We start from the raw sequence: 22766 nt of genomic DNA, 5'->3' as shown, positions 1-22766 counted from the left end.
TTTATGTCGTCAAAAAAATATTTCAATATTTTAAATTCTAAAAGTTTTATATATTTGAACCTTATATTTATAATATTTTGGAACTATTTGAAATTTTAAATATGCTCATGTAACAATGGTTTTAATATTGGTCATACTTATAATGATTTTAAACCATTGTCCAAAATATTTAACCGAGTGTAGTTGAGTATTATATGTCCGTTTTGAAAAATTCAAATTGCAACATATGCAAACTAAAAGTTAAATTTTTATTAAATATTTATCTTATATAGTATAATATCATAAATTAAAAATAATATCAAATAAAAGTGAAAGAAGAATAATATTTTTTAAATAGATTGTATTAAATTAGTTAGAGAAATATTAGTAAATCTTATAATTAGTTATGGAAATAATACAATCCTAAAATTAGATTTGGAAAGTATCCGGTGTATGTATCCAAACCCATTAATCTATCCAATTTGAAAGATCCAATTACAAATTTCGGGTAATTTTTTGAAATTAACCCGACCCGTAAGCACTTTTTGTACTTCTCTTTTACTAATATAGGGATTAATCCATGCACCCCTTAAAATCTTATTTAGCTGATAAATTTCAAGACAATCTTCTCCCTATAGCTACCACAATAGAGTACTCTATTGACTCTATACTGAGCAGAGATCATATCTTTCTTTTTGATTTTGTCATCGAGAAGTTAAATAGAGATGTTGTCATTTATGTATCAAACGGCGCATATAGATATCGGCTTATCAACAGTCGCGTCTCCTCGATCCACATTAAAAATCCTCCGTTGGTTTTTATTCTGTATTATCTCTCTGCCGAGAAAAACATCGCAACGCCGGTCGTAGTTTCCCCCCTTCTGTCTCACTCTCTAAAATTGGTTGGTCAAATCCGCCCTTTTCGCTTCTTATCCATCAGAAAATTGTCAAGTTGGTAAGTGTTGTGTATCGATTAGACTCGTTTTTATTTTTTTTCCTATTGGGGATTTTGTTTTTAATTTTTTTCTATATTTCTTACTAGATGGCGGATCTAGATCTTCCCAACCGTCTCATTGCCTTCGGAGAAGAACCTTTGGGGGAAAGGGTAAATGTCTACAATAAAATGAAGACACTCTCCATGATTTTCAGAACAAAATTGTGGAAGACAAAGACATGCGCGAATATATGTTTGTTTGGCTCTAGTTGATGGGTTTCTGGCACGTTGAAATGGCTGAGGATTTAAATTTTTTCCTTTCTTATCCTTGGGGCCGTTTGTCTTTCGAAATGATGATGAAGTCTATCAAAGAGATAGATGTCGAGCAATTGGCTACAACTTGTGCTGCTGTTCAAGGTCTCTTATACGCTCTACAGCTAGTGATTCTGCAAGCAGCTCCGACCATCCAAGAAGAATCCCCCTCTGAGGAGCCCGATTGTAGCGATTCTGATGGATAACCGGTGCTCGAAGTAGGACACCGTTCCGCAGTACCATTGAAGATTGCTAACGCCAGACGTCTAGATTGCAATTGCGAGGTTAGTCTAGTATACTTCGTTTTATCATTTAATCTTTAATTTATCTCCTTATCAACACTTTATTCACTAAATATGTATTTAGTGCTTACTTGTTTAAATTTTCTTATATGCAGTTACTAGTCGACCCAATAATAATCCCTGATCTCGAGTTGGAGCCTAAGGAGGATTTGACTTGGGAAGATGATTCAGAAGTCCCGGCGGTTGATAACATTGTCTCCCTCGCGGCAAAGGGGTTTTTATTCAGTAACGATATGTTTACCGGTGGCTATATACCATCTCAGCTTGAGCTGGCGCCGAAGAAACAGAAAAGGGGTGTTAAGGCTAAAATTATCCGTGCTCGGAAAGGTCAGATTGTTCCCACTAGCCAAACTGCGTTAAGTACTGTTGAACATTCCTCTTCGGGAGCAGCCTCTGGACTAACCGGAACATGAAACCTTGCAACCCTGTCGCGATTGCTGGATTCAAAACTTGTTGCTATAGAGGACCGTATCATCAAAGGTGTTACCACTTAGATTTTAAAATATCCAAATATATTGGCTGAATCTGCTAGAACTTTGGATAAAGAAGGAGCTGCCGATAAGCAAGCAGCTGTGCCTCCTCCATCTGCCCCTTTATTGAATGGTGTAATGTTAATGCTCCACAATCTGCAGTGGATGCTCATAACGTTATTGATCCTGACATTGTTGACAGCTCAATTATGGAGATCATGTCGTGCTATTCTTCCATCCCAACCGAGGTTTGCAACCTTTTTTTAAGTTTTCCACATTGTTTTTATGTTGTTCCTTTACATTAATCTCATCATCTGTGTAGGTCGCCGGGAGTAGGCCGGAGGTGTTGCAGGTCGGGGTAGTACCGATTGTTGGCGCGGTAGAAGCTGTTGTTGTAGAACGGTGCGCTGCTGTCGCTGAAGGGTCCGGTGAAGGCAGCTTTGAAAATAGGTTGTCTGGTGACACTATCAGCCAAGAGGTATTATATTTATCTAATCAGTTAGATATCTTTATTAAATGTATTATTATGGTCAGCCCCTTTACACTTTTCTTTTCTCCAGGCACTAGATTATGGTGGTGTTAAGTCTGATCAAGTGGCTGGTGCTGCCGCTGAAGACAATGCTTCCACCGCTATAGGGATGGCTGATGGCAGCACTAAAAATCGTTTGTCTGGTGATACTGGCAGCCAAGAGGTATTATCTTCCTCTAATCGGTTAGATTTCTCTTTTAAGTATAATATTATGCTCAGCCCTATTGCATTATTCTTTTCTCCAGTATCAAGATTTTGGCTGATAAAACCGTTGAAGCAGCGCTCGGTGCCAACAGTTTTGGTGACAGTGACCGTGGGAAGGCATTTGGCAGTGCAGCAGATAAGTCACCGGTTAGTGATTGACATTGTTTTTGTTTACTGATACGCTCGGTGTTAGGATATATCTTTGATCTTGGATGTTTAGTTTAAATTTAATTGATTTGTGTGTTGTTGGCAGGCCCGATGACCCTTCTGCCAAAGTCTCTGACCAGACAGCATGCCGTAACATGCAGTCATCTACCGCTATTGTGAAGGTTAGGCTTATTCTTATAAGCTATGCTATTTCAACTGTTATTTTCTGTGATTAGTTGTTTTGTATGGGGTATCTTTTACTTCTTTAAATGTATTGTTTAGTTAGATTAAGTATACCATTAATCATCTCAATTAGGATGCAAACTTTGTTTAATGAGACAAATTAGTCTGCTGTTAATATGTATTTATTTTTCTTGAAGTTTTGTGAGTTTTCCGTTAAGGACATTGCGCATGACAAACCCGTTGAAATTAATCCTAATACCGTTGTTGTAAGTTTTGGATTGTTATCTTATAACTCATTTGCTTGCGCTCTTTGCAATGCTTAATTTAGTGTAGATGTTTTTTTTTTTCTTTCTCTCAGATAATGGATCAGACTGGTGTGGGAGTTATCAAAAGTGTTGCAGTACAATCCTTACCCTCACCCTTAGCTGAGGGAGCTGAAGAAGATAGAGTATGTTCTTAATTACTTTACCTTTTTCCAATTACAGATATATTAACCCTTGTTTAAACTGCCTCAGGTGGTGGAACCTACAGCTGACGCTGTCGTGTTAGGTGTTATCAGTGAGGCCGGTCCTGTTGAGATGGATACCGACATGGTTACTTATTAAGTTTAGAGTTACCCTTGTTCAAATTAACTATTTCTGCCCGCTAAAATCAAAGGTGATCCAAGTGTATTAAACCATATAAGGAGTTATCTGCTACATATTTTATTAACGTTTATATTATTTTAAATCCCGCAACGTTCATTTTAACGATTAATTTATATATTGCCGTATCAATTTACCTATTTAATTTTATCATATGTCAGTCAAGTCGTCATACATAATTATAAGTTCTTTATTAATTATTAATTAATCAAAAATCTATATATATAAAGTTAACTTTTTCTCTCTTTTCCTTAAGCCACATCATCATCCACCTCATTTTATTGTTAAATTTTTAAAATTAATTATACCATTTTATCATTTAATTTTAATATTTAAACCTATGTAAATAAGTTTTTCCAAAATGAATATGAAAGGTCTTTTTTTATATTATACATTATAAAACTAAAAAATATAATTGATTAAGGGTTAAAAAAACTTACTAATTATCGATTATACTAACAAATATAATGTATAATATAAACCCCACATCATCATTCATCTTAATTTTTTACATTGATTTAGAATTACAACACTTTAGTTTTTAATTTCTTTTCTACCTCATAACTTAGCTTTTATTTTATTTTATATTCAATAGTGGTTTTAAGAAAATAAATAATATAGTAAAAAACATTAATGTCCAAAATAAATAAAACAAGTATCTATTTATAAAGTAATGATCAATTTTTTGATTAATGGGGCTAAATACAAAAACAAAATACAAAGCAAAGATATTTATACTATACAGATAGATATACCACTAAATTGATGTCATCCGAAGCCACCTCAAACGAAAACACAACCGATTTTAGGCATAAGAAGTAGAAAAAAAAAACTAAAAAGTAAAATGAAAACACTTGGATAAATAAATAAGTGGATTCACCAGAATAATTTGGCCTACAAGAATTGAAGGCTTTTGAAATGTAAGGTTCTAACAGCTACTATTTGACCTAAATCAAAGTTAAACAAATAAAAATAAACATTTCATATACTAAATTAATACAAAAACAACAGTAAAAACAATAAAAATAAACAGAAAACAAAGAAAAATCAAAATATAAAAAACAATTATAAAACTCCCGCGCGCAGCGCGGGTCAACAACTAGTATAATTATATTCATGGTAACAGACGATGGTCAAGCATATAAGCTCAATTCAGTTAATATTATCCTATCTATTTATGATATGATTATTGGAAGCTTCAAGACACGTCGTCATTGTTCGAAGCAAATCTGCTCAACCACAAGGAATTGATGCACGAAACTACTTGGAAAAGATACTCAGCTCAAAAACAAAACTCTTCGAAAAAGAATCAAGTCAAACGGAGTTCAAACGAAAGCGTTATTGATTTTACGAATCAGGTGTTCTCCAGTTTACCGGATTCAGCTATGCGTCCATTCAACGAAGGATTCCAAACGGGTCAGAATGATTTAAGATACAAACAAAGTTGTTCTACAATCTTGATCCATGAGAGAACCCCAACTAAGTGGATTCAGCTTAAAAAAGAATGAACGAAGATCAATTTTCGTCCATAGCAAAACAACATTTAATTATGTCAATTTCTCTCTCTTACATGCACTTTAAAGTTTGAATTTCATCTCCCTAGATGCTTTGCATGTTGAGTTATTATTATGGACGTTTTTGATGTATTTTCCCTCTATATAATGAGGTTATCTCATGAATAAAAAGAATAAGCATTTTTGATATTTTTGGAACCTTTTGAGAGTGTTTATCATTTTCGTCAATGGTGTGTAATATCCATTGGTTTGATTAATGGTGTGTAATATCCATTAATCAATGCATGATCCGTCTTGGTCTGTCATATCCAGGGGGTCTTGTCGAGAGTGATTCTCATTGTCACCCTTGAATTCGTCTTAGTGTGTCATATCTAAGGAATTCAAGTTCTGTAAATCAAGAGTCTTCCACAGCTCTTGTGCGACCATTCGTTCTACCATCCTTGTTCTTCGTAGCTTCACTGTTCGTTGAAACTAAGGAATATCTTTTCACCATCTTAGAGTGTCAAGTCCTCGGGAAGATTTCTTATCATTTGGTATTAGAGCAACACTCTAAGCTCGGTCTATCATTATATCATTCCATCATCTTCTCACCTGTTCATTTTCTTTCATTCATCTTTTGTCTTTCACCTTCTTTTCTATTTTATCTATATATTTTTGTCACAAAAAAAGAAAAAAAAAAAGCAAAATACAAAAAAAAAAAAAAAAAAAAAAAAGATGATGATCCAGATTTGAGGGCAAATCTTTTTCAAGAGGGAGAGTATGATATGATTATTGGAAGCTTCAAGATACGTCGTCATTGTTCGAAGAAAATCTGCTCAATTACGAGGAATTGATGCGCAAAACTACTTGGAAAAGATGCTCAGCTCAAAAACAAAACTCCTCGAAAAAGAATCAAGTCAAACGGAGTTCAAACTAAAAGTTATTGATTTTACAAATCAGGTGTTCTCCAGTTTACCGGATTCAGATATGCGTGCATTCAACGAAGATTTCCAAACGGGTTAGAATGATTTAAGCTACAAACCAAGTTGTTATACAATCTTGATCCATGAGAGAACCTCAATTAAGTGGATTCAGCCCAAAAAAGAATGAAGGAAAATCAATTTTAGTACATAGCAAAACAACATTTAATTATGTCAATTTCTCTCTCTTACATGCACTTTAAAGTTTGAATATCATCTCCCTAGATGCTTTGCATGTTGAGTTATTATTATGGAAGTTTTTGATGTATTTTCCCTCTATATAATGAGGTTATCTCATGAATAAAAATAATAAACATTTTTGATATTTTTGGAACCTTTTGAAAGTGTTTATCATTTTTCGTCAATGGTGTGTAATATCCATTGGTTTGGTTAATGGTGTGTAATATCTATTAATCAATGCATGATCCGTCTTGGCGTATCATATCCAGGAGTCTTGTCGAGAGTGATTCTCATTGTCACCCTTGAATTCGTCTTAGTGTGTCATATCTAAGGAATTCAAGTTCGGTAAATGAAGAGTCTTCCGCAGCTCTTGTGCGACAATTCGCTCCACCTTCCTTGTTCTTCGTGGCTTCACCGTCCGTTGAAACTTAGGAATATCTTTCACCATCTTAGAGTGTCAAGTCCTCGGGAGGATTTCTTATCAATGTAGGAAGTAAATGTTTTGATGAGCCAAGTAGAGGATTCGGTCCTGCCGCGGAGGAGTCAGGTTAGTTTTTTTTACTTGTGTTCAGCGATTCTGCTTCCGCCAATGTTGGTTGTTTGTTTATTCATACACGCCTCCTCCCCTCGAGGACAGAGATGATAATACGGAAATTGGGAAACAAGTGTTTTATTATATAAGAATTGTTTTACCATATACCGATTGATTTATTTACTAACTAATGTGTACTTTTGCAAAGTTTGTTGTAGCTGTCCCTAGGAGGAGGAACAAAAGGTTAAGGAAATTTTCTACTAAGCTGGATGGCCGGTTACAGTTTGACAAGAAGACTAAACTGTTAGTTGGACACCCTCCCCCGGTCGTAAAGGATCCTAATTTTGTAGATGACCCTGAGAAAGGGTTCCAGAATTCTATTAAAAAGTTGAAGTCCTCCAGGTACCTTTTAATGTTGTCTTATGATATATTCGAGTAGATTATGGTGTATTAACTATGTGGTTCTATTCGATTCCACATATCAATCAGTCTTGGTGGTGAGGCTTCTCTTTCTGTCAAAGAGGTCCTTGATATAGTAGAGAGGAAAAAACATCTCTTAGCCAAGGTAAATTTTTTTATTATCATTCATTCATAGCTGTGTAAATTGTAGATAACTTTGACCTACCCTATTTGCCAGGTCATGGACGCTTTGATCAAGTTTAGCCGGCACTTATTACGAACTGAGGACCTTGATGGTGAAAAACTGCGAGTTGACTTGTTAGATACGAATTTTGTATCCTTGTTGTTTCGCCAATTCCCAAAGTTTTCCAAATCCACTGCTCAGGGGAAATTCAAATTTCCTGGCGACGTTGTTGCGCAACTAGTAGGTGGTGGAGAAAGTGGACGTACTGAGCTATTTACCGAAGGTGGCTTCCTTTATGCGCCATTTAGTTTTGATAGGAAGCATTGGCTGTCTTTGTGCATCGATCTCTGCATCACGAGCATCGTTGTTCTTGACTCCAATATCCAACTTCGGAAAGATCATGATAGATTTGGTGAACTACAACCCTTTGCGCTAATGCTGCCATATCTTCTCATCCAGCATGGGGTTTATCATGGGAAAAGGAAGAGGTCAACCACCCATTTCAGCATCTCAAGGCCATCTAGCATACCGCAGGTAAAGTGGCCTACAGACTCTAGCATTAAGTCTATCTTTTTGATACACGCACATGCAACCGATGGGTTAGAGGAGTGTGGTGACTTGACCGTCGAGCAATTGGATCCCGAGCTGAAGAAATTTATATCTGCAATAATCCTTGTTGGGGTCGAGTAGGTAGCTCATTGGTGGGTGTAAACAATTCAGCTGTCCTTTAATGTCTTTGTGATACTTTAATGTATTATCCTTTAATGTCTTTGTTATGGTTGATCTTAAGTGTTCTTCTTAGATAACTTTTTCTGTTCCGGTTTGTTTTGGTCTGTCCTACGTGAACAATTTATTGTATTACTTTTTACCAACACTTTCTAGTCAAAACTATGTGCTTTACCGTAATGTTTAATTTATTAGATAACGAGTTAGCAAAGCCTTTCAGTGACACCATTAATAAATTATACGTTATTATATGATTATCTCTTAATTAGACATTGCCGCTAACACCATTATCGGTGCTAGCAAACGAATAATATTTGGGAAACTACAAACCGTAGACCCCCAAAAAAAAAAATACCTATGTCAAATCACATTTTATTTAGCATGTTAAGAATATTATTTAAAACTTTAACACTAAAAATACACCATAATAAATAAACCATAATTATTTAGCATATTAAGTTTAACACTATAAATTATTTAGCATGTTAAGTTTATAAAGTGGTGGTTAGAGTTTATATTTTGTAACTAAACAAAGTTATATTTTGGTTTGGGTTGACAAAATATTGGTTAGGGTTTATATTTTACAATTAAATGAAATTATATTTCAGTTTGGGTTGACAAATAGTGGTTAGGGTATATTTTTTGTAATTAAACAAAATATAATTTTGGTTTGGTTTGACATAGTGGTTAGGATTTAGATTTTGTAATTAACGGTTTGGGTTGACAAAATTAGAGGTTTTGCGCTAACGGATTATTTATCATGTTCAAAAATAAGTTATCAAATGCTATTAGTCACGGATGAACAATGTTATCGAATTCTATCAATCACAAATGAATAGTGTTAGTCTTAATTTAACTGATAATATCTCAATTATCGCGATAACAATTTATTTAACATGTTTAAAAATAAGTTATCGAATGCTATGAACAGTGTTACGTATGCTACTCTCTTTTGTTTGTTTTAGCTAAATCAAATCAGGGTCAGAAATGTAATTTTACGTTACTGCTGGTTAGAGAAATAATTTTTGGATTATTACATCCTTACTTTTTTTTTTCAGTTTATCTAGGTACCAATTTTTAACTCACCCTATTTAGGTATCAATTTTTAACTCACCCTTTCTCTTGTAATGCACTACCCAGTTAGATGATTATCAATGATTGTTACTTTGCAAAGACAGAAAGTTATATAATTGAAGCAAACATCTTGTTACATGCTAAGTGCCTTAAGATACTGTAAAGTTGATCACTAAGGTTGATGTTATCGGTGGCGACTATGCATTCCAACACCATTCCAGGAAAGGAACGAAGAAGCTACATTTATGCTGGTTACCTTGACTAAGGTACTTTAGAATGTAAACTATCATTGCAAAGATAATAAAAGCTGCAACAACCGCATTTTTCAGTTTCCCGGCGACTGTTTCTTTTTCTTTTCCTACCAACATCTTAAGTCTTGCCAATTCTTTAACATTGACCGAGTGGAGATCGAGGAGGTGAGATATCTCGTCTCCATGGACCAATAGAGTTTCTTTCATATTGTTTATATTTGGAGACTCTAGATCATGTCGCTTCAATCTTGTTATTTCCTGAACAATAGCTTCATCCCACCACTTCCAAATGTGACATTCTCCATCCTGCTCTAATTCTAAGTAAAAATACTGACAGTTCGCAATTATGAAATTTTTCATATATACATCCCATATATTACCTCGCGGTTAGGACATGTGTAGTATAGCCGTCCTGGGTTCGTTCTAGTCATTTAAGGTTCCAGCTGAGCCTTCCCGCCATAGTAACAAACAGTTGGAATACCACTGTCTTCATAATCCTCTCCTATCTATTCCACGCTTTTGGGTGTGTACGAACGTGTCGACATTAGGTAGTAATCCTCAAGGAAATAGAGCAGCCCTGTCTATATTTCCCCCAATTGCTATAACTAAAGAACCATATGCCCCCAATATTGGTTGGTAGTCTGATATGTTTAAATCGTGTGTGACACAACTTTTCCCGTCTATAGGACCCCAACACCACTGATTTTTCGTTATACGTTAATTGTTTTTTAGACGATAACTTTATTTAAAGGAGACACTAATGCCTTGTTAAGATAATGGGTGTCTTAGCAAGTTAATACCATTATGGATATATTTAATTAAATTTTATTCAGTAAAAATTCACTTTATTTTATAACAAACTGTTTAGCAAGCAAATATAAATAACTTTTAGCTTTTTCTATCCTTTCATAACTTTTAGCTTTTTTAATCTACAAAATAATTTATTTAACATAGTACGTTTTAACACTTAGAATTATTTTGATTCTTAGGTATCTTATCAGATCCGTTTCGATATTGACCACCATTTTACATCGTAGACTTTGATATAGTAAGAGCATTATTAGTTAATACTTCGAAGTATAGCGAATCACTAACGATTTATGGGGACCAAGTTTTCTTCATTAATTATAAAAATACATTGTTTACCCAAACAATGTTCTTGTACTAAACATTGTTTAGTTAAACACAAAGTTGTGTATTTGTTACATGGACTTATGTATTTGGTTTTAGGCAATAACAAACAATTTATAGACCAACGTATTTGTTACATGGACTTAACTTACCCTGAACTCTCCCCTTGAGGTGCCAACTTACCACCACCTATGTCGTTAGGAGAAGGTGCTAGTGTTTCCATGTCAGGAATTGGCATTATCATCTCGCTGTAACAGAACCTCAGGGTTGGAACTGTGTGAGAAACTCCCACCAAGGTGTCTACCCTAATACCCTCTTTGATTGCAGCAGTAATAGCATGGGGGCAAGGGATTGTCAGTATCTAGAACTCTCTACAGATACATGTCCGTTCCCAGAGGTTGACCGAAAATGCTGAGTCCTTATCATCATGCACTTCATACACCCCATCTCCTACCTTCATAACCATGAAACTAGATCCTTTCTCATAGTTCTCGATGACCATATCATTAACCTTCGGAGGTAATATGTTCTCTTCTACTCTGGCTGCTTCTCTCCTCAATGCAAACCACGTCACTAGTGTTGTGCGGATTGTTTCCATGATAGAGATTACCAGGTAGTCTCTTGCCATGGTTAGGACGTTGTTTAGCGATTCCGCAATATTGCTGGTCATGACATTGTACCTGCCGCCCACGAAATGAGACCTCATCCAGTGCTCAAACCAGATTCCAGTAAGGTAGTCTGCGCATGTGTAACGCCCGTGTTCTGAAAATTAATAGGAGACTTGAATATGTATAAGAATTAGGGTGGAGTCGGTTTAATTCCGGTGGATTTCCTAAACTGGTCGATTTGTTTAATTGAATAAAAAAAGGTTTAATTAATGTCGGTTTAGGTAAACCCTGGTTTAATCAAAATTGAAACAAAAACCCTAGTTTTATAAAGAACGCTTCATTCTCTCTTTTGTTTTTTCGCTGTTTTTTCTGAGAGTTGATTTGAGAAAATGAGAAGGAGAAGTTCACTTGTGAGAAGGAGAGGGTTAGCTTTGCTTTGGTGTTTAAGGCAAGAGAAGCAGATTCGTCACGTCCTGGTAGAACAGAGTTACGACGTATCAAATCTTATCGAAAGGTAATGAATTTTGGTAGGTTTGGTCTTAAGGCGTGTACGTTGATTCTCCTTTTTACAGAAATGAATTCGAATTAATACTCAGTGAGTTATATGCAGTTTGGTGAGACGCGTTTTCTCTGTTGCGAACTGGGATCAGCGGAGTTTGTAAGTGCGATCGTGGTTTCATCCCTTCTCTGATCGGCACCAATTTTTGTGGGCAGCTTTTTGACGTCTGGATCTTGCTTTTCACCGTAGAGATTAAGAATGTAACGGTTGGTTTATGTTTTAGCTCTTCGTTTCTGCGGCTGTAGTTTTTCTGCTGTTTCTGTCCTTTTGATTCTTAGAGATTTTTGTTTGTGTGGTTTGTTGTAGGGCGTTGTTTGGCTGTTGCAGTCACGAGGAGTCTTTCCTGGTTTTTTTTTGTAATTCAAATAACCTTGTTAAGGTGAGTGCGTGACCATGATCTTATCTAAGCGATTGGGATCGAGTGACATGTTTTGTGATGATTTGTAGGTGAATTGGATGTGTTATTGGATGTTTAGCTTGCTGGATGGTTTGTTTTTGTTATATATGTGGGTGTAATCTCATTGCTTGAGTGTATAGCTCGTAGATGGGAGGATCGCCCTCACTAAGTATTTATGAAATACTTATGCATCTCTTTCTTTGATGCAGGTAAAAGCAAAGTGTGATTCGTGTAATCATGGCGAGGAGAAGAGGATGATCTAGGTGCTCATTGGTGTTTTAGATTATTGTTGGATTTGTTAGGGTGTTAGAATGGAATTTAGAAACATGTTAGGATGATCATGTTTTGGAATAATGTTTGGTTGAACTTGTTGGTTTAATGGAATTGTTTTATTAGATTTTGGTTAAGTCTTCCGCTGGTAAATATTGTTGGTTTACTTTAATGAGATTGCTTGGTTTAATTGATTTAAATTATTATGGCCGGTTTAGCTGGTTTTAATTAATTAGGTTAATCCGGTTTGCATGTTTAAAAGAAAAAAAAATGGGATGGGTTCTTTCAATTTGGTATCAGATCATTTACGGTTCTAGGACGAGATTTAATTGGTAAAATTTGTGATGTGATGTGTGAATTTCATTGATGAGGAATGATGATGTGGATAGCATGCTGATTGATTGTGTGTTTAATCAATTGTGTGAGCATGGAGACCTAGATCATCCTCTCGAGCCTTCAATGAGATTCCACGGTAAGTTGTGTGTTTTGGTGATTTGTTTGGTGTTCTTAGCCTTCTGTTGTGTTGAAGATGGTTAGAGGTGGAGCTGTCGGTCGTAGTCGTGGTCGTGGTCGTGGGCATGGTCGCGGTAGGGGGCGTGGTGTTGCCTCGGGTAGCGACACGAGTGTGGGCCGGAATGCTACGGCCGATGTTGTTAGTGAGTCCCAGTCGCATCAGGAGGGGCCCTTGGGTGGTGAGAGTGTGAGTGCCGTGGGAGTCGGTTCGTCCGGGAACGGTACTAGTGTTGTTGGAAACTCGGTTGGGGATGGAGCCCAGGGTCAGAATGATCGGCTTGCGGATTTGCTGACGCAGCTCTTAGAGTGGTTACCGGGTGCGGTACCGCCAGTGCAGGCCCCTGTTGAGCCTGAGGTGCAGGCTCCTGTTTGGCCTGAGTTGTAGGTTCATGTTGGGCCTGAGGTGCAGGCACCTGTTGGGTCTGAGGTGAAGCCCGTTGGGACTGGTGTGCAGCTTGTTGTTCGGGTTGTATAGCCTGAAGGGGTAGGTGGCGTGGTCGAGCAGCCTTACTACCTGCTGATGTTGGAGCAGCTGCAGCGGTTTGGTATGTCCTTGTTCTTCGGAGGCTCCGACCCTGCTGTAGCGGATGAGTGGCGAGTGCGATTAGAGCCGTATTTCCAGTCGATGAGGTGTCCAGAGGCGTATCGGGTGGACCTAGCGGCCCACTACTTGGCCGGTGATGCACATTTGTGGTGCCGGAGTGTGCTGGCCAAGAGGGGGCAGGAATTGGCGGTGTGGGGAGATTTCTTGGTAGAGTTTAATGCCAAGTATTTCCCGGTGGAGGCACTGGACCGGATGGAGTCGTAGTTTTTGGCGTTGACTCAGGACGAGCGGTCAGTGCGGGAGTACGACTCGGAGTTCAGCCGACTCCTGGTGTACTCAGGGCGTGCGGGAGATCCTGAGCAAATGCAGGTGCGTCGGTTCATGAAGGATCTCAGCCCTGACATGAGGGTGCGGTGCAAGGTGCGGGCCTATGCATCGCGTGTGGAGCTGGTTGAGGTGGCGGCAGGGATCGAGGACGAGTTGAGGAGTCACGGGTGATTCCTAGTCCGTCGGTGTAGCCGAAGAAGACCCAGCCGCAATCGGTTCCGAGGAGAGGTGGCAAACCTGCTCAGGGACAGAAGAGGAAGTGAGATGACTCTTCCTGGGTTAGTCAGGGTGATCGGAGGTGCTTCAGGTGTGGGAGTACGGATCACAGGGTGGCGAGCTGCCCGAAGAAGGGCGAGCCGTGGGTGGATACCCTTGTCTGTTATCACTGCAGAGAGACAGGTCACATCAAGACGAGGTGTCCTAAGTTGCAGCAGTTGTGCAGCTGTGCGTGCAGCTAGGATTGCAGCTGGGAGGGCAGTTTTTGGCTCAGCTAAGAGCACCGCCGGTGGCACAGATCAAGGGATCGTGGGGGTACTCGACCGTGGAGATAGGAGAGCCAAGCACTGGACAGCCGATCATGGTTTCATCGCTTCTCTGATCGGCACCAATTTTTGTGGGCAGCTTTGTGACGTCAGGATCTTGCTTTTCACCGTAGGGATTAAAAAGTTAACGGTTGGTTTATGTTTTGGGGCATCGTTTCTGCGACTGTAGTTTTTCTGCTGTTTCTGTCCTTTTGGTTCTTAGAGATTTTTGTTTGTGTGGTTTGTTGTTTGGCTGTTGCAGTCACGAGGAGAGTCTTTCCTGGTTATTTTTGTAATTAAAATCACCTTGTTAAGGTGAGTGCGTGACCATGAGCTTATCTAAGCGATTGGGATCGAGTGACATGTTTTGTGATGATTTGTAGGTGAATTGGATGTGTTATTAGATGTTTAGCTTGCTGGATGGTTTGTTTTTGTTATATATGCGGGTGTTATCTCATTGCTTGAGTGTATAGCTCGTAAATGAGAGGATCGCCCTCACTAAGTATTTATGAAATACTTATGCATCTCTTTCTTTGATGCAGGTAAAAGAAAAGTGTGATCCGTGGAATCATGGCGAGGAGAGGAGGATGATCTATGCGCTCATTGGTGTTTTAGATTATTGTTGGATTTGTTAGGGTGTTAGAATGGAATTTAGAAACATTTTAGGATGATCATGTTTTGGAATAATGTTTGGTTGAACTTGTTGGTTTAATGGAATTGTTTTATTAGATTTTTGGTTAAGTTCTCTGCTGGTTAATATTGTTGGTTTACTTTAATGAGATTTCTTGGTTTAATTGATTTAAATTATTATGGCCGGTTTAGCTGGTTTGAATTAATTGGGTTAATCCGGTTTGCATGTTTAAAAGAAAAAAAATGGGATGGGTTCTTTCAGCATGGTCCGTACGTTGCCCTGATTTTCACAAACAGCTTGTTGAAATCGCTCAGCCGGTAAGATCTAGCTGCGCCCGAAACAAGGCAGCTTAGTGGTTCGGATTTATAAATATCAACTATGTTTCTCTTCAGGTGCACTACACAGGCAGCATATGAGGCCATTGGATAAACCTGCATAAGTGTAATGTGGCAACTGTTACCAATAGGTAGCCACAATGTAGTTATATTAATCAGTCTCGCTAAGTTTATCAGATAAAGAATAAATAACCATATAACAACACAAGTATCCTTAAATTTATTATCCTTCTTTAGTAGGTCACGTATTATGTTAATGTTATACCAACTAACATTTAAACCAATCGAGATAGATTGACAAGATAAATACATGGTTCGATTTAATCATTTATTAGATAGACATTGTTCATCTAGTAAAACCTTAAACAGTCTTCAATATTTTGTACAGAAAAGATATATTTACCAAATGCGAACTACATTATTAGCTAAAATAACAATTATCTGATAACTAAAGGTTATATTTTTAATGATTTAAAACTAATTACCTTGCTCGTAATTAAATAGGTACCAATACAATCTAATTGTTTTGACATATTTTACCCGGTTCAGCTTAATCGAACTATTTATGACTAAGTAGATAATTAGACAAATTCTGAAGATGGTATTACCTTGCGTATGCTGGAGTAGATCGATGAATGTCGATCCCATATGATCACCAGGTCAGGGTCATCCAGAATCGCCTCAGACAGCTTTTCCATGAACTAGGTCCAAGCATAATCATTTTCTCTGTTAACTATCCCAAAGATAATCAGGTAGATTTGAAAATTCTCATCTTGTGCGCTTACTGCAATAAGACATCCTCCATACCGGCCTCGTAGATGCGTCCCGTCGATTACTATCACCTTACGCATGAACGAGAACCCCTTGATACAAGCTTCCAGTACTAAGAAGAGATACTTGAATCGATCTACTCCCTCACTATCCTTAGTTGTCTCTAAATAGACTAGCGAATCTGGGTTACTCTCCAACAGACGTTTGAAGTAAGGTTGGATTAATGCATAGCTCCCCATAGCAAAACCCATCACGTTGTCCATGGCAATTTCTCTTGCCCTCCAGGCCTTCCAATAAGATACATTTAGACTGAATTCCTGCCTCAGAATCCTCCTTAGTTCACTCGGTCGGGGTCCTCTTCCAACCCCCAAATACTTTGTACGCATCAACTTGCCAATTACAGCCGTCGAGGCCATCTTGTGGAAGTCTCCTCTAGCATCCACACTACAGGTGTGTTGGAGAATCACAGTCCAGAATCTCGAATCTTTCACTCTCGGACCGCTTTGTTGCATAGACTCTCAATGGGCAGGTGTGACTAACGCACACCGCAGCTACGATGTCGGTAGTAGACTTTGCGAGTATGAAATGGAACTTTCTCCTTATGGCATGGATGGCAAGCTTCGTTGTACAATATTTTTTGTCCTTGAACATTCTTCCTACAAAAACATCATCTCCTTCGTAGTCCGCATCTCACAGTGCTCTCTGTAGGAAATCTGTAAAAGATAATATAAACATTATTTTAGGGTAAGTGCACTAACTTTACAAAGCCAGAAGCAACAATAATTTAAAGTTTATCCCATAATTACTTTTTTAGTTTTTACGCAATCCCTTATCCCGATAACCGTGTAATTATCTAGCTAAGCTTCAAGTTATGTTTGATAACGACACAAGTTACGTTATGTTTAAAAACACTGTTATTTAGGTATATACCTTCCTCGCCTGGGTCGTCAAAATATGGTGGCGCATCCATGTCGTACAGGATAAGAACCCAAAACCATTCCAAGCATAATCATTTTCTCTGTTAACTATCCCAAAGATAATCAGGTAGATTTGAAAATTCTCATCTTGTGCGCTTGCTGCAATAAGACATCCTCCATACCGGCCTCGTAGATGCGTCCCGTCGATTACTATCACCTTACGCATGAACGAGAACCCCTTGTTACAAGCTGCCAGTACTAAGAAGAGATACTTGAATCGATCTACTCCCTCACTATCCTTAGTTGTCTCTAAATAGACTAGCGAATCTGGGTTACTCTCCAACAGACGTTTGAAGTAAGGTTGGATTAATGCATAGCTCCCCATAGCATAACCCATCACGTTGTCCATGGTAATTTCTCTTGCCCTCTAGGCCTTCCAATAAGATACATTTAGACTGAATTCCTGCCTCAGAATCTTCCTTAGTTCACTCGGTCGGGGTCCTCTTCCAACCCCCAAATACTTTGTACGCATCAACTTGCCAATTACAGCCGTCGAGGCCATCTTGTGGAAGTCTCCTCTAGCATCCACACTACAGGTGTGTTGGAGAATCACAGTCCAGAATCTCGAATCTTTCACTCTCGGACCGCTTTGTTGCATAGACTCTCAATGGGCAGGTGTGACTAACGCACACCGCAGCTACGATGTCGGTAGTAGACTTTGCGAGTATGAAATGGAAATTTCTCCTTATGGCATGGATGGCAAGCTTCGTTGTACAATATTTTTTGTCCTTGAACATTCTTCCTACAAAAACATCATCTCCTTCGTAGTCCGCATCTCACAGTGCTCTCTGTAGGAAATCTGTAAAAGATAATATAAACATTATTTTAGGGTAAGTGCACTAACTTTACAAAGCCAGAAGCAACAATAATTTAAAGTTTATCCCATAATTACTTTTTTAGTTTTTACGCAATCCCTTATCCCGATAACCGTGTAATTATCTAGCTAAGCTTCAAGTTATGTTTGATAACGACACAAGTTACGTTATGTTTAAAAACACTGTTATTTAGGTATATACCTTCCTCGCCTGGGTCGTCAAAATATGGTGGCGCATCCATGTCGTACAGGACCGTCGGAACTGGTGCATTAGGGACCCTCTCTCGAGCTTCAGCGATAATAGGTGTTCTAGCCGATAGCGTTCGTGTTACCGGTGTAACCTCCACTACTTCTGGTTCTATCATGATACTCTTCCCTTTATCCCCTAATCCAGCTGGTTCTGTAGCTTGCTCCAGAGTTCACACATTGCCCCATTTGACTCTGAGTAGTAATGAGCAATCAAGCTATCTTCTGCAAAATCAGAGGGCATTAGCATATAGGCTATAATGCAGTTAAAATACTAATTAGCTAAATAAAAAATTAGTTATCTTCCCATGATATCATCTTCGTCTACATCCGAAGTAAGGTCGTCCATTGAGAATGAAAAAATGGAAGACGGAGTAGTTGGCGGAACCAAAGCCGAATCGCTTGATGAGACCGTGATGACGTTTTGGCTACTCTCCGCAATTATTGCACCCAGATTCAGGTATATCCTGCTGCTGTTTTCACCACTGCCAAAATCCAAAGCCCTCTTGATTTCGTACTCATCACCACCCGTCTGGCCTATTCCCAGGCTTATCTGAGTCGCACAAACTTCCTTCCACATCTCCGCTTGGTATTGCTTTTTGATGATTTGGTAATCTTCATCTGTGACGATGTCGTCAAACCGCATCTTCTATTTACCCTTCTCCGCCACCATGGCCGGTCGGTTGATTGATTCATTCTCGACATTGGGGAAACACGGGTAGCCGAAAGATTTCTTGTTGTCTCCTGCGGCTGCTCTTTAATTCTTATTCCTGGAGCCGGGTTTCGTAATGGGCCGTATGGGCCTGGGCCCTTGTCAGTGGCCATTTCGTTATCAGCTGAGATTTTGCCCGGTAACATCTTAGTTACCACACTGCTCCAAACTGCTTGTGTTTCGGCACTGTTCCAGTATTGGTCGGAAATCTCCGCCGACGACCGACCTGGGGTGTTGAAAGGCCTGGGTTGTGGATCAAGTCGGTGGCCGTCGTCACGCTCTGACGATGGTGTAACCTTTAATCGCAGGAACGTCTCCTCTAAGTCTGCTCTTATCACCATAAATAGGGCCATCTCTTCTTCTGTTTTGATCTCGATAGGATCTGCCCGTTTCCACTCTGGGCCCATCATCCATTGCGGCCACTGGTACGAAAGATCCACTTTGTCGTCTGGGTTAAGTAACAATCTTGTACGCACCGCTTTGATCACTGTTGTCTGGTCATCCCGTTCTCTCACGTGAACAGCTAAACAGTAGCCGCCGTATTCAGCAACATGCTCATAATTTCCGTCTTTGTCCAGCCGCCACTCTCCCCGGACAATCCTCACTACTAACGCCATGGTAGTTCTGGAAAAAAAACATATAAGTTATAAGTTAGCTATGTGATGTAAAAGTTATCTAGATTATAACCAAAGCGCCGGTTAAACTAGAAAGCATTGAATACTCCTTAACGAAGTGAATAATAAATCGCCGTCAAACATAAATACTTACCCGATTTTTTCTTCTCTGTAACTTTTCTCTTTCGTTTGCTTTAATGGTGAGAACGAGTAATGATGTTAGTTGTGTTTGAGCAAAGTTGTGTAGGCAACCCTCTTACCCATCTAATAAATAAGCTGCAGAATAGCCTATCTTCTACTGTATCATTTCCCATCATTACCTTTTGGCCAAAATTCTTGCTCTACTTCCCCAAGGCCGGCGCCACCTGAACAAGTCATAAGCCATTAATTAAAACCAAACTGACAACCCAAGATAGTATAGGCTTTAAAATTTTCGAAATGTAGTATTAAGTTTGTATAAGGCCATTGATGTAATTTCAAGTAGGGGGAATAGTGATATTTAATTTTTGTGTTATCGAGCATGCATTCTTTGTTTTTCTGTTATTATAGCATAGATTTTTAACTCACCCTTGAATATTTTATCCATAATAAATATTACTAATTGTTTTTTTAAAATCTATTTATGTATTTGCATTCTAATATAATTATTTACTCTTAATAAAGTTTATTTTATAAATGTATTTCCAAATTTATAATAAAGAGATATATATTTTTGTTTAAGAAAAAAAGAAAAAAAGTTGAAAAAAAAAGTGAATTTTTGAGAAATACCCCTTTTGGTGTACCCCTTTTTCCCTTTTTAAAAATACCCCCTTTATCTATCCATTTTCAAAAATACCCCTTTTTAAATATAAAAAATTATAAAGTTTTATATAGTTTATAAGGTACTTCTATATAATAACTACTACTGGGAGATTCGATACAAATATTTTAAAATATTTTAAATAGTTTTAAATCGTTTTTATAAGTTTTATAAGGTTTTTAAAAGTTTTTAAAAGGGTTTATACGGTTTTTATAAGGTTTTTATAAGGTTTTTATAATTTATTTTTACGCTATTTATGAAAGGTATATAAAATTTTATACACATATAAAGATAATTTGTGTATATATTTATAAGTTTACACACATATTTGGATAAATTTCAATATTTTTAGTGAGGTTTTTGATAATGTTTGAAAAGAGGGTATTTTTAAAAAGAGGTATATGAAAAGGGGTGTTTTTGAAATAAAAAAAAAAAAAAAAGAAGAAAAAACAACTTTAACGCATGATCGTCAAGTGTGCTATCTTTTTTTTATAACTTTTAAATGGATTGGACTTCTCTCCCTCGCCTCTAGTCCCTAGAACATGATTACAATTTATTTTATATAGTTCTCGAACTAAAGTACTTTTGGCTAAGTAGGAGAAGAAAAAAAATAAAGTAATGAAAATTTTGAAATTCCATTTCACCGGTCGTAGGAAAAGCAATTCAACGACCTTAGCTTTGAAATTCTATTTTACCGGTCCAAAACACAAATGGCCATACGACCGCAAACATAATATAATTTAGTTTGTCTTCATTAACAAAACACTAATGGCCATAATAAAGGATGTTTCTTGTAAGAAAACTGAATTTCTAATTTTTTTTTTGGAAAATTCGAGTAGATTAAGACTGGTATGACATTGCTACAACTATATAATATTCTATATTCGACGAAAAAAAATTAAACGTCAATTATAACAAAAATAATTCTTGTTATAGTGAGTGTTGCCAAAAAATAGAGCAACAATTATATTGATCATCTTTGCAACTATTTTTAAGTGAAAGCTATAGCATAAAGAAAAATATCAGGGACTAAGTTAATAATTAGCAACGCTTTTTCACAATTAAACAAAAATCGTAAATACATTGTTAAAACAAAAGGGAGATTCTATTTGACTATTTGTTATGGAGAACTGCAAATTTGTTATGTTTGAGGATTTATTGGTGCATTTATTTGGTCTTTATTTTTATTTTATTTCTTGTATTTTCTTTGTGGACTGAGATTCTATTTTGCTCTCTCATTATTTAAAAAGAAATAGATTCAGTTCCGTATTTTACACCAATAAAAAAGTTCTTTAACAAAAAGTAAAAGCATAACTGAAAAGTTTATATATTTCAAAATAAAACAAAAAACCTTTATAGCAATTTTTCAAGATTTCATAAATTTCATTTAGTCGTTATTATAGATTTTTATAAACTATCTTTGTTTCGCCCTAAAATTTTAAAAATTTCTCATATTTCTTTAGTTTTTTTAACTACTATATTTCAATATATGTTCGTAATGTAAACAGCTTATATACAAATAAATTATTCTAAAAAAGTTAAAGTAAAACCTACGTAAAAAAATACTTTTCCACTTGATGAATTGTATGAAAATGGTGTAGAAATTTTTTATGAATCCAACAACTATACATAACCCTATGTTCGATTCATACAATTCAAAAAGAAAAACTCACTTTTTATTTCTCCACAATAATTGTGAACTTACATTTTATTATTTTACGAAATTAATTATTAACTTAAAAATAACTCCCCACCATGTACAATGTTTGTGAGTTGTGACCTTAAACAATGTCATCACGTACATATGGCAGCCAATAACATAAGAGTACAAAACCTTATCCTATATGTCTATATATGCTATCTCGTGCTCAATCACATAATTGATCTTTTGATTGACAAAACAAAAGAGTACTAAGCGGTTCTACTTTGCCCATTTTGAACCTCTTATATTTTTCTCTGTTTTTTTTCTCTTTAAATACTTTGTTTTTGGCCAAACTGTGTTCATATTTTTTTGTTGAATTAATTAAGCATAAGATTTAAAAAGGAAAAAAAAAACTTTTTTTCACATACTTTTAATTTACTAAATAGCTTTAAGTTTTTCTTTCATTCTTTCAAGAATTAGGTTCGATCAAATTAGCTATTTGTGTTTAGTAATGAAATAATATTATTATTTCTAATTTAATTTGATCAATAAAATTTCAAATATATATAATTTGGATATATATTGATAGTGGAAGCCATATATCAAATCGTTTTCATTACCATTTAAAAATTGACGTTATATAATAATTCAATGGGGCAAAAGAACCTGGTGTATATAAAACAAACAAAAAAACATAATAATTAAAAATAACTGATTTGTACAAAAATAAAAATAAATAATAGCTTAACCTAGAGTCTTGTATTTGCCTCTGCCGTGTCCTCTCCTCTCCATATAAATAGCCGTTACTCTTTTTCACAAAATTTTCACTGCCA

General features: G+C 36.9%; 2 protein-coding genes across 3 annotated transcripts; both read left to right on the top strand.

Annotated features, from left to right (window-relative positions):
- The first annotated feature begins 664 nt into the window (after positions 1-664).
- On the top strand, positions 665-3831 carry LOC111829080. Of its 2 annotated transcripts, XM_023777775.1 has the most exons (10): positions 665-933; positions 1021-1508; positions 1622-2244; positions 2319-2474; positions 2557-2688; positions 2771-2877; positions 2985-3058; positions 3257-3325; positions 3418-3507; positions 3575-3831. In XM_023777775.1, exons 5-10 carry the CDS (start codon positions 2642-2644, stop codon positions 3662-3664), a joined length of 477 nt encoding a protein of 158 aa, XP_023633543.1. In that variant the 5' UTR covers positions 665-933; positions 1021-1508; positions 1622-2244; positions 2319-2474; positions 2557-2641; the 3' UTR covers positions 3665-3831. The 2 variants fall into 2 exon arrangements, with proteins under 2 accessions (XP_023633543.1, XP_023633544.1); XM_023777776.1 differs by lacking the exon at positions 3257-3325.
- Positions 3832-6799: 2968 nt separating this feature from the next.
- Positions 6800-8247, top strand: LOC17875098. Its single transcript, XM_023777774.1, has 4 exons — positions 6800-6903; positions 7097-7290; positions 7378-7453; positions 7526-8247. The coding sequence occupies exons 1-4, from the start codon at positions 6862-6864 to the stop codon at positions 8159-8161; spliced, it is 948 nt and encodes a 315-aa protein (XP_023633542.1). The 5' UTR covers positions 6800-6861; the 3' UTR covers positions 8162-8247.
- Positions 8248-22766: the final 14519 nt, after the last annotated feature.

Source organism: Capsella rubella, unplaced genomic scaffold (genome assembly GCF_000375325.1).
Source record: "Capsella rubella cultivar Monte Gargano unplaced genomic scaffold, Caprub1_0 scaffold_8, whole genome shotgun sequence".
NCBI lineage: Eukaryota > Viridiplantae > Streptophyta > Magnoliopsida > Brassicales > Brassicaceae > Capsella > Capsella rubella.
The sequence above is the reverse complement of the archived record's forward strand: the minus strand, read 5'-3'. Positions and strand labels throughout refer to the sequence as shown.